The 13398-nt window shown below is 44.5% G+C and overlaps 1 protein-coding gene and 1 pseudogene across 1 annotated transcript in view; both read right to left on the bottom strand.

Annotated features, from left to right (window-relative positions):
- Positions 1 to 13398, bottom strand: part of Larp1 (La ribonucleoprotein 1, translational regulator) — a 47346-nt gene that overhangs the window by 16699 nt on the left and 17249 nt on the right. Inside the window, exons 2-3 of the mRNA XM_038326073.1 lie at positions 617 to 678; positions 344 to 409 (exon numbers count right to left, since the gene is read on the bottom strand). Coding sequence (XP_038182001.1) covers positions 344 to 409; positions 617 to 678 — 128 coding nt within the window. The remainder of the gene's footprint in view (positions 1 to 343; positions 410 to 616; positions 679 to 13398) is intronic.
- Positions 10493 to 10993, bottom strand: LOC119811906 (annotated as a pseudogene).

Here is a 13398-nt window from a genome sequence, read left to right on the forward strand (position 1 = left end):
TAGGAATTGAACCTGGGTCCTCTAAGAGAATGAGACATTTCTCCAGCTGCCCACCTTATATATATATATATATATATATATATAACCAGTCTCCGTCTGTTTGTTCAGACTGGAAGGAGGGTGTGTGCGTGGGTTCTATGTTAATCCAGACTGGCCTTGACCTCTTAGCCCAATAGTCACCCTTCTTTTTAGTAGCTGGGACTACAGAAGTACACTATAATGTCCTGCCAACTACTCCTCTTCAAAACTCAAGAAAGGCAAGACTTATGGCTCTTGGACAAAAGCCAACTGAGTTTATAAAGACAGCATCTGAACCTGTCTATCAGACCCTCCCCACACTTACCTGCACACTCTTGTGGGCTATCTCTCCAGGTGTAGGCCAGTTGATTGCATCTCCAAAGTCACCAACCTGCAAGGCATAGTCTATGAAGGCCCCAGTTACTCCGCTTTGGTCATTTCACCCCGCACCCAAGCTCTAGATTCTCTGAGAGATTTGGACCACTTCATCTTGTACACTCAAAGACACCAAACACAGGTACCCAGAAAGACGGGTCAGAAGTGCTTACAAGAACAAAAAGAGGAATCACCCACAAGTATCACTCACCCTGCTCCTTACCTTGCTGCCCTTGCGCTGTTTAGGAGCAGCTGCCCTCACTACCTTGGCTGGAGCAGAAGGTTCTGTGGGAACAAGGAAAGCAAACAGCTGTTTAGAGCCTGTGTCACCACCATGCCCATCTGATCATGTACCTGCAGGTTCCCAGAGGAGCCACTGAAGAGAGGGCAAGAACATGTGCTGAAAGCTCTGCTGCCCCTGGGAGCCCGCCCTTCTCTAAGGTGGGAAAGCCCTTAGACACCAAGTCTGTATTTCTTTTTTATTTATTTGTTTATTATGCATACAATATTCTGTCTGTGTATATGCCTGCATGCCAGAAGAGGGCACCAGACCCCATTACAGATGGTTGTGAGCCACCATTTGGTTGCTGGGAATTGAACTCAGGACCTTTGGAAGAGCAGGCAGTGCTCTTAACCTCTGAGCCATCTCTCCAGCCCCAAGTCTGTATTTTCTTATGAGATGCCAACTGTAGCTTGAGGCCCATGGCCAAATCTGCATTTTAACTCAGGCCTCCAAACTACTGCAAAATCTATAAGGAAAAGAAATCAAACCTTCTATAAATTTCTGCATTAGCAGAGAAAGGGAAGCTGAAGACATATAAGTAAACAAACCCAGGGCCATACCAAGGCCTGCTTTGTCCTCGCTGACCTATAGTTGAGGCAAGAACCAGCTTCTCTGTCCCTAAAGAAAACATACTCCACTTTGACTTTACAGTTACGTATATTTGGACAGCATCTTACAGTATAGTTCTTACTGCTTTGGAACTTGCCATGCAGACCAGACTGTTGAACTCAGAGACTCCCCCTGCCTCTGCCTCCCAAGCACACCATCAGGCCTAGCCAGTTCCATCTTTTAAATTTAACCCCAGCAATACAAATGAGACAAAAAGGCATGCACAATTTTAGCTCTAACAGTACTGAAATCACCAAATTAAATCTGTTTACTTCACAACAGTCATTAAAATATAATGGTCTCCAATTATGTAAAGATGAATACAATGAAAGAAGGTAGTCACAAAATAATGTATACTTTCACACGTCCACAGGGCAAACTCTGGAAGGATGTGTTAGAAAATGAAGAGTATATCTACAAAGATGAAGATGGCTTTTAAAGAACACACGTGCAATGTCTTTTCTAAAGAAGTGGCCCTGGTTAGTTTTTGTGTGTGCGCGCGCGCACACGCACACACACACACGCACACGCACACACACACAACTTTCCCAACACAGTTCTGAAAGCCAAGGGTACCTGCCTCTCCTTCTAGAGATCCACGGGATTCTGTTCATAAACTTACCTCCTCTGCCGTGCCAGGTCAGGAACTGTGCCAGCCTCCAAGCACAGAAATCAGACCATGTCCTTTAATGAGCAGAAAGTGTCCTTGCCCAATTCCTAACTGTGAGGCCAATGAATTCCTGGCTTCTGGCCCATTACTGGAGCCACTGCCCCTAATGGTAGGTAGATACTTTTGTTCTGGTAGCTGGGGTTGTAGAACCCAGCCCATAGTACCCTCACTCCCCAGCACTGAAAAGAAGAATATTAGAAAATCTCCACTGTAAGAAAACCACTGTCTATTGACCCAGATAAGCTACCCACCATCTTCACCTGTGCCAAGTGTGGTAACATATGACTTTAATGTCAGCACTTCAGAGACAGATACAGGAGGATCTCTCAGAATTTAAGGTCAGTCTAGTCTAGATAGCAAGTTCTAGAATAGCCAAAGATACACAAAGTGACTCTGTTACAAAAAGAATAAAAAATCTTCACCTGCTTCAGTCCAGGGTCAAGCTAGTGCCCACCGGAGCCACAGCTGGGATAACAGCTATTGGGCATGGCTAGTGACAAAGTTTACCTAACAGAAAGTACAAGAGGACTAGGAATAAGGTATACTGAAGATGTATTTTAAAGGGGGCAAAAATTTTCAAGACACTTTTTAAGTTTTTTAGTCTGGGTGAATGTACCTCCCAAGAAGATCAAAACTTAACTCCAAGCTGTTTTTTGATTTCCACAAGCACGCTGTGGAGCTCCTGTTCCCGCAAATAAATGTTTGTTTAAAGAAAGGGTCTTGCTATACAGCCCAAAGCAGCCTCAAAATTCCACCAGTCCCCCTGCCCCAGACTGCCAAGTGGGGAAATTCCAGATGTATGCCCCACTGCCTAATTAAAAAAAAAAAAAAAAAAAAAAAAACTCTAAAATCTGAGCAGTACTGCAGGGATCACCGAGATCACCGAGAACCAGATCACAGACTGCAAGCTCTGTCTGAAGAACTCTGCTCATTGCTGTCTGGGCATCCACCTGAGGGATAAGGAAGGGGAAAGTGACCTTTCACTTTCCCGGGTCACACAGAACAGTCTTAAATCAGTCTTATGTGAAAGTCTGCTAGAAAGTTCTGTCCCCAGAAGGCTCACCAAGAGGTTCTATTTTTCCCCTGCTCCTAACTAGAGCCTCAGACTGACTCCAATAAGTCTCAGAGTTGGGGAGGAGAAACTACATGAGACCCCGGGAAATCCAGCAATGTTCTCATGAGCTGCCACCAGTGCTCTTTGAGAAATGGAAAGAGAACTAGGCAATATTATATTGTGTTTGACCTCAATCATACATTCATCATCCTTTGCCCCCCCCAGCCACCCAGTGTAGAAGAACACAAGCATGCACATATGTACGTACATGTGTACAGGAGTTAGGTGGCAAAGACAGACAATACTGGTCCAGCAGGACTTGACACCTAAAATAATTTCCAATGAAAAACAACTCTTTTGTTCTGATGCTGATACTGTGTTATCCTGCATCAAGCCAAGTCAGCTCTCTGATCTTTGCCTTCTAAAACCTACACTTGCCACCACCAAACCAAGCCAAGCTCAGAACACACCACTGTCACTTATACAAGAAAACAGCTCTATATAAGGCAGATCTAATCTCACTGTTTGCAGATAGGAAATATGTGAAGGATTTTCATAGAACCAGCTAAGGACTAGAAGGCTTTATTCTCTTGCAAGGGCTCCTATCCGCCTATGAGGAACCCCATGGGTTCCCAGATATCCACTACCAGTAAAAGGCCCCTTCTTTATGTTATTTACGGCTCTTCCCTATTTTTCTCAACTAGTTAACATAGTCTGGGACCAGAAAAGAGGGGTCAGTGTGACATGGTAGACCCAGGCCCTAGCACAGCTTCCTTCTCAATGATTAGAAGCTACAGGGTACATGGAAATCACCTTCTGTCTCAGATGACCAGGTCCAGACAAGTACCAAGTCAACTACTAGGGAAGCAGTGGTGTGTGTTGGTTAAACACAAAGCACACAAGGCTGGTCAGTCAGATTGCTCAGTGTGTAAAGGTGCTCACTACCACACCCGACACCTCAGTTCCATCCCCAGGACCCATTTTTTTTTCTGGCGCGGTTGAGGGGGGGGGGTGTCTTTTGAGGCAGGGTTTCTCTGTACAGCCCTGGAATAGGCTGGCCTCAAACTGGAAGAGATTTGCCTGCCTCTGCTAGGATTAAAAGCACCACAACCCTTCTTCAGACCCAAAGGACTGAAGAAGAACAGATTACCACAACTGACCTTCACATGTGTGCTGTGCTCACACAAATAATAAAGGGCTCAAAAGAGCTCAGTGAATAAGAGCATCAGAGAACCTGGGTTTAATTTCCAGTACCCATATGGAGGCTCAAAAAATAAACTGTCTCTTTAACTCCATTACCAGGAGGCTGAATGCCCACTTTGGGTTTCCACAGGCAATGAACACACACATACATAATAAAAAAAGATTAAAATATTTAGCAAAAAGTACATAAACAACAAACACCCTAAACAATAGCAAGAATATACCAGCATTCCTTTGCAAGCCATAGTATACTTAAAATACATAGTATACCTAAAGCTATCCACTCGGCAAATTCTTTTCACTTAGTTATTTTAAGATGATTGTTTTTGAGTGGAGGGCACAGGAAAAGTTCATTATTTCAGAGGAAGAAGAGAAACAAAAGACAAGTGGCTGGGAGGAGGGAAGGTACTTACAGTGCAGGGCTGATACGGGTTCTATCTGTGAGCCTCCACTTCCCAGTGCATGGCCCTTTACTCAAACAGCAAGGAAAGTCAGATGACACAGTTCTGCACATAGAGTGAGTCGCTCTGAGTCTAGACCTCCTCTGTGAGAAGTGAAATGGTATTTTTTGTCAAAGGACCTACTGGAACATTTAAGTCACAACATAGAGAATGCCTAGAACACAGTCAAGTACTCAACAATTTGATACCCACCCCAAGAAGTATTTATCAATAATAACCCTCACCCTCGGCAATGAAAAAGGTCACCAAGCCATCTCTCAAAAGGGAGGATCACCATTCCAGGAGCTCTGTACATCAGTATGCTTCAATTCCCACCCCAGATTATAAATCAGACTCCCAAGCCTGTCCCCTAGGCAAGAGGCCTGTGGGGAGCAGGACCTGATATCCTCACACTACCTCACAGTCAAGAGATAACTGGGCTCCAGGGTGTTTCCCCCAGGAAAGAAGAAAATCTCCAGAGTCCTAGAGCTGAAATAAGAAAAGATAGGGAAAGTTACTACTGATTACTGAACCCGGCTCCTTACAGAACTCTGCTCTGCTAGAGGAAGAAGGCCTAGGGTTCCCCTTCAGTTAAATTTCCAAAATTCAATTTTTCACTCAGGAAGAAGAAGAAAAGTCCAGGCCTTGGGGAATCCCTCTGAACCAGCAAAAGGGCTATAAACCCATGAACACCTGGTACAAAGTATTTTCTGTTTTGTCTAGTTCTGGAAAGACCTAAGAGCTACCAACACTTTGTAACAAAGGCTATACTCAGGGGCTGGAACACCTTCTGAGTTACACTGAGGACTTGGTTCAACCACATGTAAAGTATAGTGATCCAACCCTGTCTAATAACCATGGCATCAAGAATGGGTAGGGGAAGAAATTCTGGACTGAAACCATGGGTCAGTATGGGTGGAGGAATGGAATGGGCTAGTTGGTAAATCTACAGGAAGGAGTTGGTGGCCAGAGTGGAACCAGAATGGGAGGTCAAAGACTTCCTGGTGCTGGTTATTATATTGTACAGACCAGTGCCTAACAGGCTGAGTTTAGCCTGTTGGGCTTGGCTGCCTGAGATTCACAAACCAGCCAGCTATCCCACCCTTACCCCAGCTCTCCTATCAGGCCAAAGAAAATATCTTTTGGGAAGACCCCCAGAACCTGAGTAAAGCCAAGACCTTCTACTAGGAGCTCTCGGGACACAGTACACATTTATCCACCCAGTTACCTAGTGGTCTCTCAGACAACAGGTTTCCTGATGAGTACAAGGACCAGGTTACTCTCACAGCAACAAGCACAGAGCCTAGCGCAAGGCCTGGCCCTAGCAGACTCTTGTGAAGTTCTGGTCCTAACGTTTGGCCTTTAGTCTGAGCCTTCCCGAGCCTAGCTATTACTGGCTCTCAGAGGCCCTGGGCCCAAGGCCAGGCACTAACTCTATCTGAAGCATGGTTGTTAAGAGCACTGCCACATCCCTGCAACAGCAGCTTCCTCAGCTGCACTAAAAGCTGATAGGGCTCTGCAGGCATGCGGAAAAATCACAAAAGACAAAAACCTCATCCCAAGCAAGGTGTGAGATGCCAATGATTATAGCTACAGTTAAACATGACATGGGCCTCACACCTTTTTTTTTTTTAAATTCCTTTGTGTAACAGCCCTGGCTGTCCTAGAACTTACTCTGTAGACGAGGGTAGCCTCAAACTCACAAAGATTTGCCTGCCTCTGCCTCCTGAGTACTGGGATTAAATGCATGCACCACCACTGCCAGCTGGGTATCATAACCTTTAAGATAAATTCATTTCTTTTGCTGGTCCCATGAACAAGAAAAATCAAGATATATGCATATAAGTGTTTGTCAGACGGGCTGTGGTGGCGCATGCCTTTAATCCCAGCACTCGGGAGGCAAAAGGTGGATCTTTGTGAGTTCAAGGCCAGCCTGGTCTACAAGAGCTAGTTCCAGGACAGGCTCCAAAGCTACAGAGAAACCCTGTCTCAAAAAACCAAAAGTGTTTGCCAAAGTCAGAGTCAGCAAGCCACAAGACCTGGAGTGCGTATTCTCATATTAAAGGCCATTGACTTAACCACCAGGAAAAGATGGGAAAGAAGCTATGGGCCAGAGATCAAATGGCACTGGCCTTGAGGGCCGTGAGTGACCTGATCATCCGCTAGCCTCCCCAAGGTCCTCCAATCTTTGCTCCAGGAAGGCTCCTCAGCAAAACCTTAGACCAAAGCACAGGGTTCTGCCTCACCCTTGCCAAGAGCCCTGACTATGGGAGTCAGTGAAGCCACAGGGAGGGAGGTGACCCACTTCTGTCTATCCTTCCCAGGTCAGCCTAGGTAGCCAGAGTCAGAACCTAGAGATGGTTCAAGTCTGTCTTTGTCCCATTCCTACAAATTCCAGCAACGCCCCAACAGGAAGTTTCTCTGCAGAGTAAAAAGAATGTACAGGTAGCCTCCATACCTTGTATGGGCTCTCTGTGGCCTGGACTGTCACTTCTCAGAGGCCTCCCTCTACCCACCCTTCCTATCCAGGCCCCAGGCCTGCAGATAAAACACAGGAGAGGCTGCAAGGAAGGGGCAGGCTTCAGAAAATCAGACCATCTTGAAGCCCCGCAGAAATGAAAGTTGTAGACCAACACCCCCACCCTGTATTATAGTGCATGAGTCTGCAGGTCTATGCAGCAGTTACATGAAGTTTGCTAGCCTGGCCAAACCCAACAGACTAACTTTAGCTTGTGGTAACCCATGCATTCAGTGCTCCCACTCCTGTCCAAACAGGGACTTTGCAGTCCAATAGTGGCTATGGCCACCCCCACAGGTGGTACCAGTTCCTGATAAAGGGCTGAAATCCCAGCTCCCTGATTGGCCTTTTCTGAAGAGATTATTGGACTCTATTCAGATCAGCAACTACCACTTTCAGTTGTGTGTTGACTTAAGCAAAGACTGTGTAGGTTTCTTCTAAGGAGATGCCACTGATTCTCTTCCAAAGGATGCCACTTTCTAGTACTGAGCAGAGGGAAAAGACTTCTTTTCATACACAGTATGTTGAAGCAAAGTGGGTGATTCTTTGGTCACCACAGAAAAGCCTTAATGTAAAAGCCTCAAGAATCCCCTCCTCCACCACTACCTAACAGGAAGATGCTATCTAGTAAACAATTCTAGATCAGGTTCTAACTCAGCCTATGGTGTTGGGGATTCCAAGGGCCCAGTGACCCCTCAAGTGCTGGCATCTGTGAACCTATCTCACTCAGGAGGGATAGACCATTCTCATCACCAGCTCAACCCGCCCTAAAAATGCCAAACTCTAGTATGTGCACAGCTAACTCATGTCTCACAACCACTCAAGAAAGTAGGTATCATTATGACAAGGAACCAAGGTTCAGAGCTCACTCAACTAGCAGGTAGTCTCTGCCCAGCAGATCTTGCCTCACAAGCTAGCCATGTGTCTTACAGTGAACTGCTGGGAGCAGGTCCCCAGCATCCAGAACCAGAGTCTTAGTGTTGAAAGCTCACTGTAAATACTGACTAAACCTATGTTTACCTCTCAACTCTCAGGAGTGGCAATGTGTGCCCCTCTTCATTGAGACCAAGCAATTAGATTCTCACACCAATCTAGGCTCCTAAGGCCAACTGAGAGAAAGCGTGAAGACCCCCAGGCAGTACTATAACCCACTGCCAGTCCTGTGGTTGGAGTGCTTCTCTTGCCCTGAACATAGGCTTAATGCTCCGAGAGGGGTTTAGCCCCTAAACAAGCAAACAGCAAAATTACACAGGCTGATACTGTTTAGTTAAGTCACTGTTTATTTGAGGAAGGATTTTTGAGACAGGGTTTCAAGTAGCTCAGGCTGGCCTGAACTCTCAATTCTTCTGTCTCCATCTCTCAATTACTAAAATTACTGGTGAGTGCTACCTGTCAACTTTCATTCCTTTCACTACATAGCCCTCGTTGGCCTGGAATTCAGAGCTCCACCTCATGAGTTCTGAGATCAAAGGCAAAGACATGCACCACTACCCTTAGCTTCAAAATTCATTCCTGAAAACATTTCCATTAAGCTACAGCCCTGTGGATTCCCAAGTCACTGCCAAGCCCCATTCTGTTTCAGATTCAAGAGTGCTCTGCTGCAAACTGGATTCAATGGTCACTGTCCCCAAGATGATGCTACCCTAACACAGATAATTTCTGTCTGGTGATAAGCAACTGCCTACAGTACTACAAACTCTTTTTTGTTGTTGTTCATATTTGAAACACAGGCTAACTAAGAAGTCCGGATAGGGATGGAGAGATGATTCATCAGCTCAAGGGCACTGACTGCAGCTGGGTGGTGGCGGTCGCGCACACATTTAATCCCATGACTTGGGAAGCAGAAGCAGGAGGATCTGAGTTGAGGCCAACCTGGTCTACAGAACAAGTTCAAGGACAGCCAGAGCTAAACAGAAAAATCTTGTCTCAAAAAACCAAAAGTAGAATGCATGCAGATGGCATTGACATACATGTGGGCAGAACCCTCCTGCATATAAAAAATAAATTAATAATAAAGGGGGAAAAAAAGCCCAGGCTGCTGTCAAATCTCCCTGCCTTAGCCTCCAAAGATGACAACTGTGTGTCACACCTCTACTGCCCTAAGTCAAAAATCTCAAACAGCTGGATATTGGGAGTCTTCTATCTATACAAGAAATTATTTTCTACTGTCCTGATTATGGGAGCAGATACACTGATAACACCTAACCTAGCCAGGACTGAAGAGGAAAATATTCATTGTATACTGGGAGCCTGCGGTTTGAAAGCAACCTGGGGGGCCACATCAGCAGTGAATTGCTATTGAAGTGGTCCTGGGACATGAAATTGCAGCTTCCCAACGTAGAGCTTTCCAAACTTAGCAAAGCCAATACTCTCCCTAGCAAAAAACTGTGTGCACCCATTCCCACTCACGGGGTAGGAAGCAGCTTTCCCCATACAAATGACTGAGTTTCTATTATCCAACTGCTTCCTCACATGCACCAGAATTCTGACCAAAAATGAGGGATTCCTTTTTTCTTTTTAACCTTCTTACTGCTGCAAACATCTCCTTTATTTTAATCCTTCCATAAAAAGTTGGCAAAGAATGCCACCAGCAACCACACATGTATAGAAGTTCCAGTTTTGTTTTGTTTTGTTTCTGAAAAGGTGTTTAAGGACAATTCTGAATTACAATTCAGTCTTAGATAATAAAGAATTAAAAAGTAAGGTCTAAGTTGCTGGTTTCTAAAGGCATTTTAACTTACTAGATCAACAGTAACATGTGCTAAATATTCTTTAATTGGTATATTATACATAGACCACAGAAAGTGCCTTTCAACAGTAAAAGGCAGCATCCTTTGACTTAGGGAATTCTAATTAAAATAACACCATTGAGTCAAGAATAGATAGCTGCTTCCTGACCTTTAGCCATTGCCTGTAACAGCAAGGAATACAAACTTTACCACAGGAGAGTCTTCTTGTTTCTGAGATGGTGACAGAATTTCCCCAGTGTTTTAAACATATTCATATGTCCAATTATATAAAATTATAAAAACCATTCAATAGGTTTGAGGTGACACCCCATCTTTGTGGAAAGTAGGACTTTAATAATTAGGTCCAATCTTATCTTGAGGAAGGGACAGAAGTGACAGCGTTTATGCAACTGGAATCGTTACTTTTAAAAAAAGATCACATCCACTTTTCTACAAGTCAGTTTTACTTAAATCAGGACTGTCCAACAAAACATTGTTAGCCTTACATGATCTGAATTTTTGGGTATGAGTTAAATTACGGTACACATTAAAAGCTATGAGACATTTGTTTTGTAATAAATAAGGCAGTGGAATTACTCATTAGTAGCCTTTTTAAGATATGCTATTAGGTCTGCCCTCTCTCCCTTCTTCGTCTTTTTTTTTTTTTTTTTTTTTTAGTTTTTTTGAGACAGGGTTTCTCTGTAGCTTTGGAGCCTGTTCTAGAACTAGCTCTTGTAGACCAGGCTGGCCTCAAACTCACAGAGATCAGCTTGCCTCTGCCTTCCAGTGCTGGGATTAAAGGCGTGTGCCATTACCACCCAGCTCTCCCTTCTTCTTAATTCCAGCGAAGATCATTTTTGTTCCAGGGATGTACTTTTTGGGATTCTCCAAACACTCCGTCAGGGTATCCTCTCCCCAGGTGATGCCTTTGTTCTTGTTGGCATCTATGTATGAGAATCAGCCGCCTGACCTGTCTTCCTCCCAAAGAGACTGCGAAGATTTGGTCCAGTCTTATGCTTGCCTTCCTTTTCCACAGTGTGGCATTGGGCACACTTCTGAACAAAAATCGTCTTGCCTTTCTCAACATCACCCATTTTTAATTCGCTCCCGAGTGATCAGCACCACAAACGCTGCGACCCAAGGATGGATGTCCCGCTCTCTTAAAGGAGGCATTCTTAAACACCATGACATTTCCTCTTCAACATGGAGCAATGGACTAAGATGGCCCTAAAGACACCTCAACGATGAGCTTGAAGTCATTAAGAACAGGAACAGATTAAACTGGAGGCAGCTCTATGCCAGCAGCCCTGGCTCCTATAAGCTAATCAGGGCTTTGTGCTTGCCCCAATAGGGAAGGAGAGAAGTTTAGGACAACATGGGGGGGGGGAGGTTTGGGGGAAAGGACAGACAGAGCAACTAACATGTTGATCTACAAACAGTCTCTAGACCCTGTTCAAAGACGCCTTCAAGTTCCTGCATACTACACTTTCTGCAGATGTAGAGGGAGCTCCTGGAGTGGCCAGGTCATCTATAATCCAAGCAGGTAAGCAAGAAGATCACAAGTCTGAGGAGAACTTGAGCTACCACAGCAAGTTTGGGGCTAGCTTCAGCTACACAGTAAAACCCTATGTCTCAAAAAGTAAAAAAGTAGAGGGGATCCGACTTCCACACCAAACCAATCCCACCAACGATGTACCTTACCTAACCAGCCACTGGGTTAAAGGTATGAACTATGGAACCTATCTTTGAACATGCTAACTGCCAACATAACACCCAAGGTCTGGCCAGATGGGTCAAAACTAACCAATAGTTAACTAACCCCATAACATGATAAGCTTAACTGGGCAACGTATCATTAATGACTAAAAGTGGCACACAACATGTCAGGCAGGCTGCCTGTTGAGACTGCATGACATTCACTCACAGCACTGTTAATGTGAAATGAGCTCAGGGAAGTACAGCAACCCTTTTTCATTCCTTTGGACAATTTCCAAATCTTTCAGGACCCAAAAGGATAGAAACAGAGAGAGTGTGGCTGGCAGACAGTACACTGAAACTCAAGACATCCAGTTGAATCTGAATTTAGGATAGGCAATGAGAACTGTTACATTATGTACTATGCAATACTCAGGACACACTTAAAATACCATAAAATTCAGTTATCTGAAACCCAAACTTTACTGGTGTTCTACATTTTTGCTAAACAGGGCTACCATGACAGAAGAATGGACTACTACACCTCCTGTCCAAACTCAAAAGTGGCTGGAGTGTACTACAGCCCCTGGTGTGAATAACTACCTAGCAGCAGCAGATTAGGCAATTCTAAGATTGTTTTGGACCTAACTTGACACTAACTCTGGGGATCTTTAACTGTTAATTTTGCAGGGGTTACCTAGAACCACAACATTTGACATTTTAAAACCAGGGCTTCTTAAGCCAGGAACTAGTATTCTATTATAGATTCCTATTCTAGTATTTCTTTATTTTACATTAAATTCTGCTGTGTAAATTAAGAGTTTCTTTTTTAAAATGATAATAATACTAATAAGATATTGAAGCTGTGTGACTTTAATCCCAGCACTCAGGAGGCAGAGAAGCAGACAGATCTCTGTAAATTTGAGGCCAGCCTGATCTACAGAGTTAGTTCAGGAAAGCCAGGCCTGTTACAGAGAAACCCTGTCTCGAAAAAGCAAACAAAACAAAAAGATGGTGGAGCTGTCACAGAAACAGGCCCCTTTGTCCTCCCCACTTTGCTTTAACACTAACTAGATTCCAGAATAGAAAACAGTGAAAACCCTTACCTCACAGCTGTGGTAGTGCAACCATAGCACTTCTGTGGTCAAAGGATCAAAGAGGGGTAGAAACAGGTTCTCTTCCCCCCAAACCAGGGAGGTCTGCAATGCGGGAATCTTCCCTGCCATAAAGAAAGGGCCTGGCCTCCAGCCCTACTAGGGGTTCACACTTGATTAGGAGAGGGGTCAGGAAGTTTTAATGATGAAAACAGTGCCAGGGACAAAGAGTTTACCAACCAGTCTGCACTTCATAGGTGAATAAAGGGTTCACCTATGTATGTGTGGAGGGGTAGTCGAAGCTCTTGTTATCATAAATAAAGGCAATGCCCCATGGCCTACTAAACAGCAATATCATGGGTTCAAGCAAAATCCAAAGCCCCAGAAAATTTTGCTTCCACAAGCAGAATTGAGGCAGATGGTGCAAGAAGCTAAAAAGCCCACAGATCAAAATGTCAAAAAGGAGGTCAGAAAGGGGAAGTAAGGTGAAAAGTCAGGATATTCATTTAGGCCAAGGGGAAAACTAAATGGGTAACAAGTTACCTTTCCTGGCCTTTGATGACCAGACCTAAGTACTTCCTAACCCACCACCACTCCATCTATCTCACTAGAATAAGCTGCTGCCTTCCCACTCCGTAGAACTAAGACATGACTTTCCTGACTGGTCTTAATAGTGAACTGGATCATGGATGTGGCTCAGTGATTAAATC

Source organism: Arvicola amphibius, chromosome 4, assembly GCF_903992535.2.
Source record: "Arvicola amphibius chromosome 4, mArvAmp1.2, whole genome shotgun sequence".
NCBI lineage: Eukaryota > Metazoa > Chordata > Mammalia > Rodentia > Cricetidae > Arvicola > Arvicola amphibius.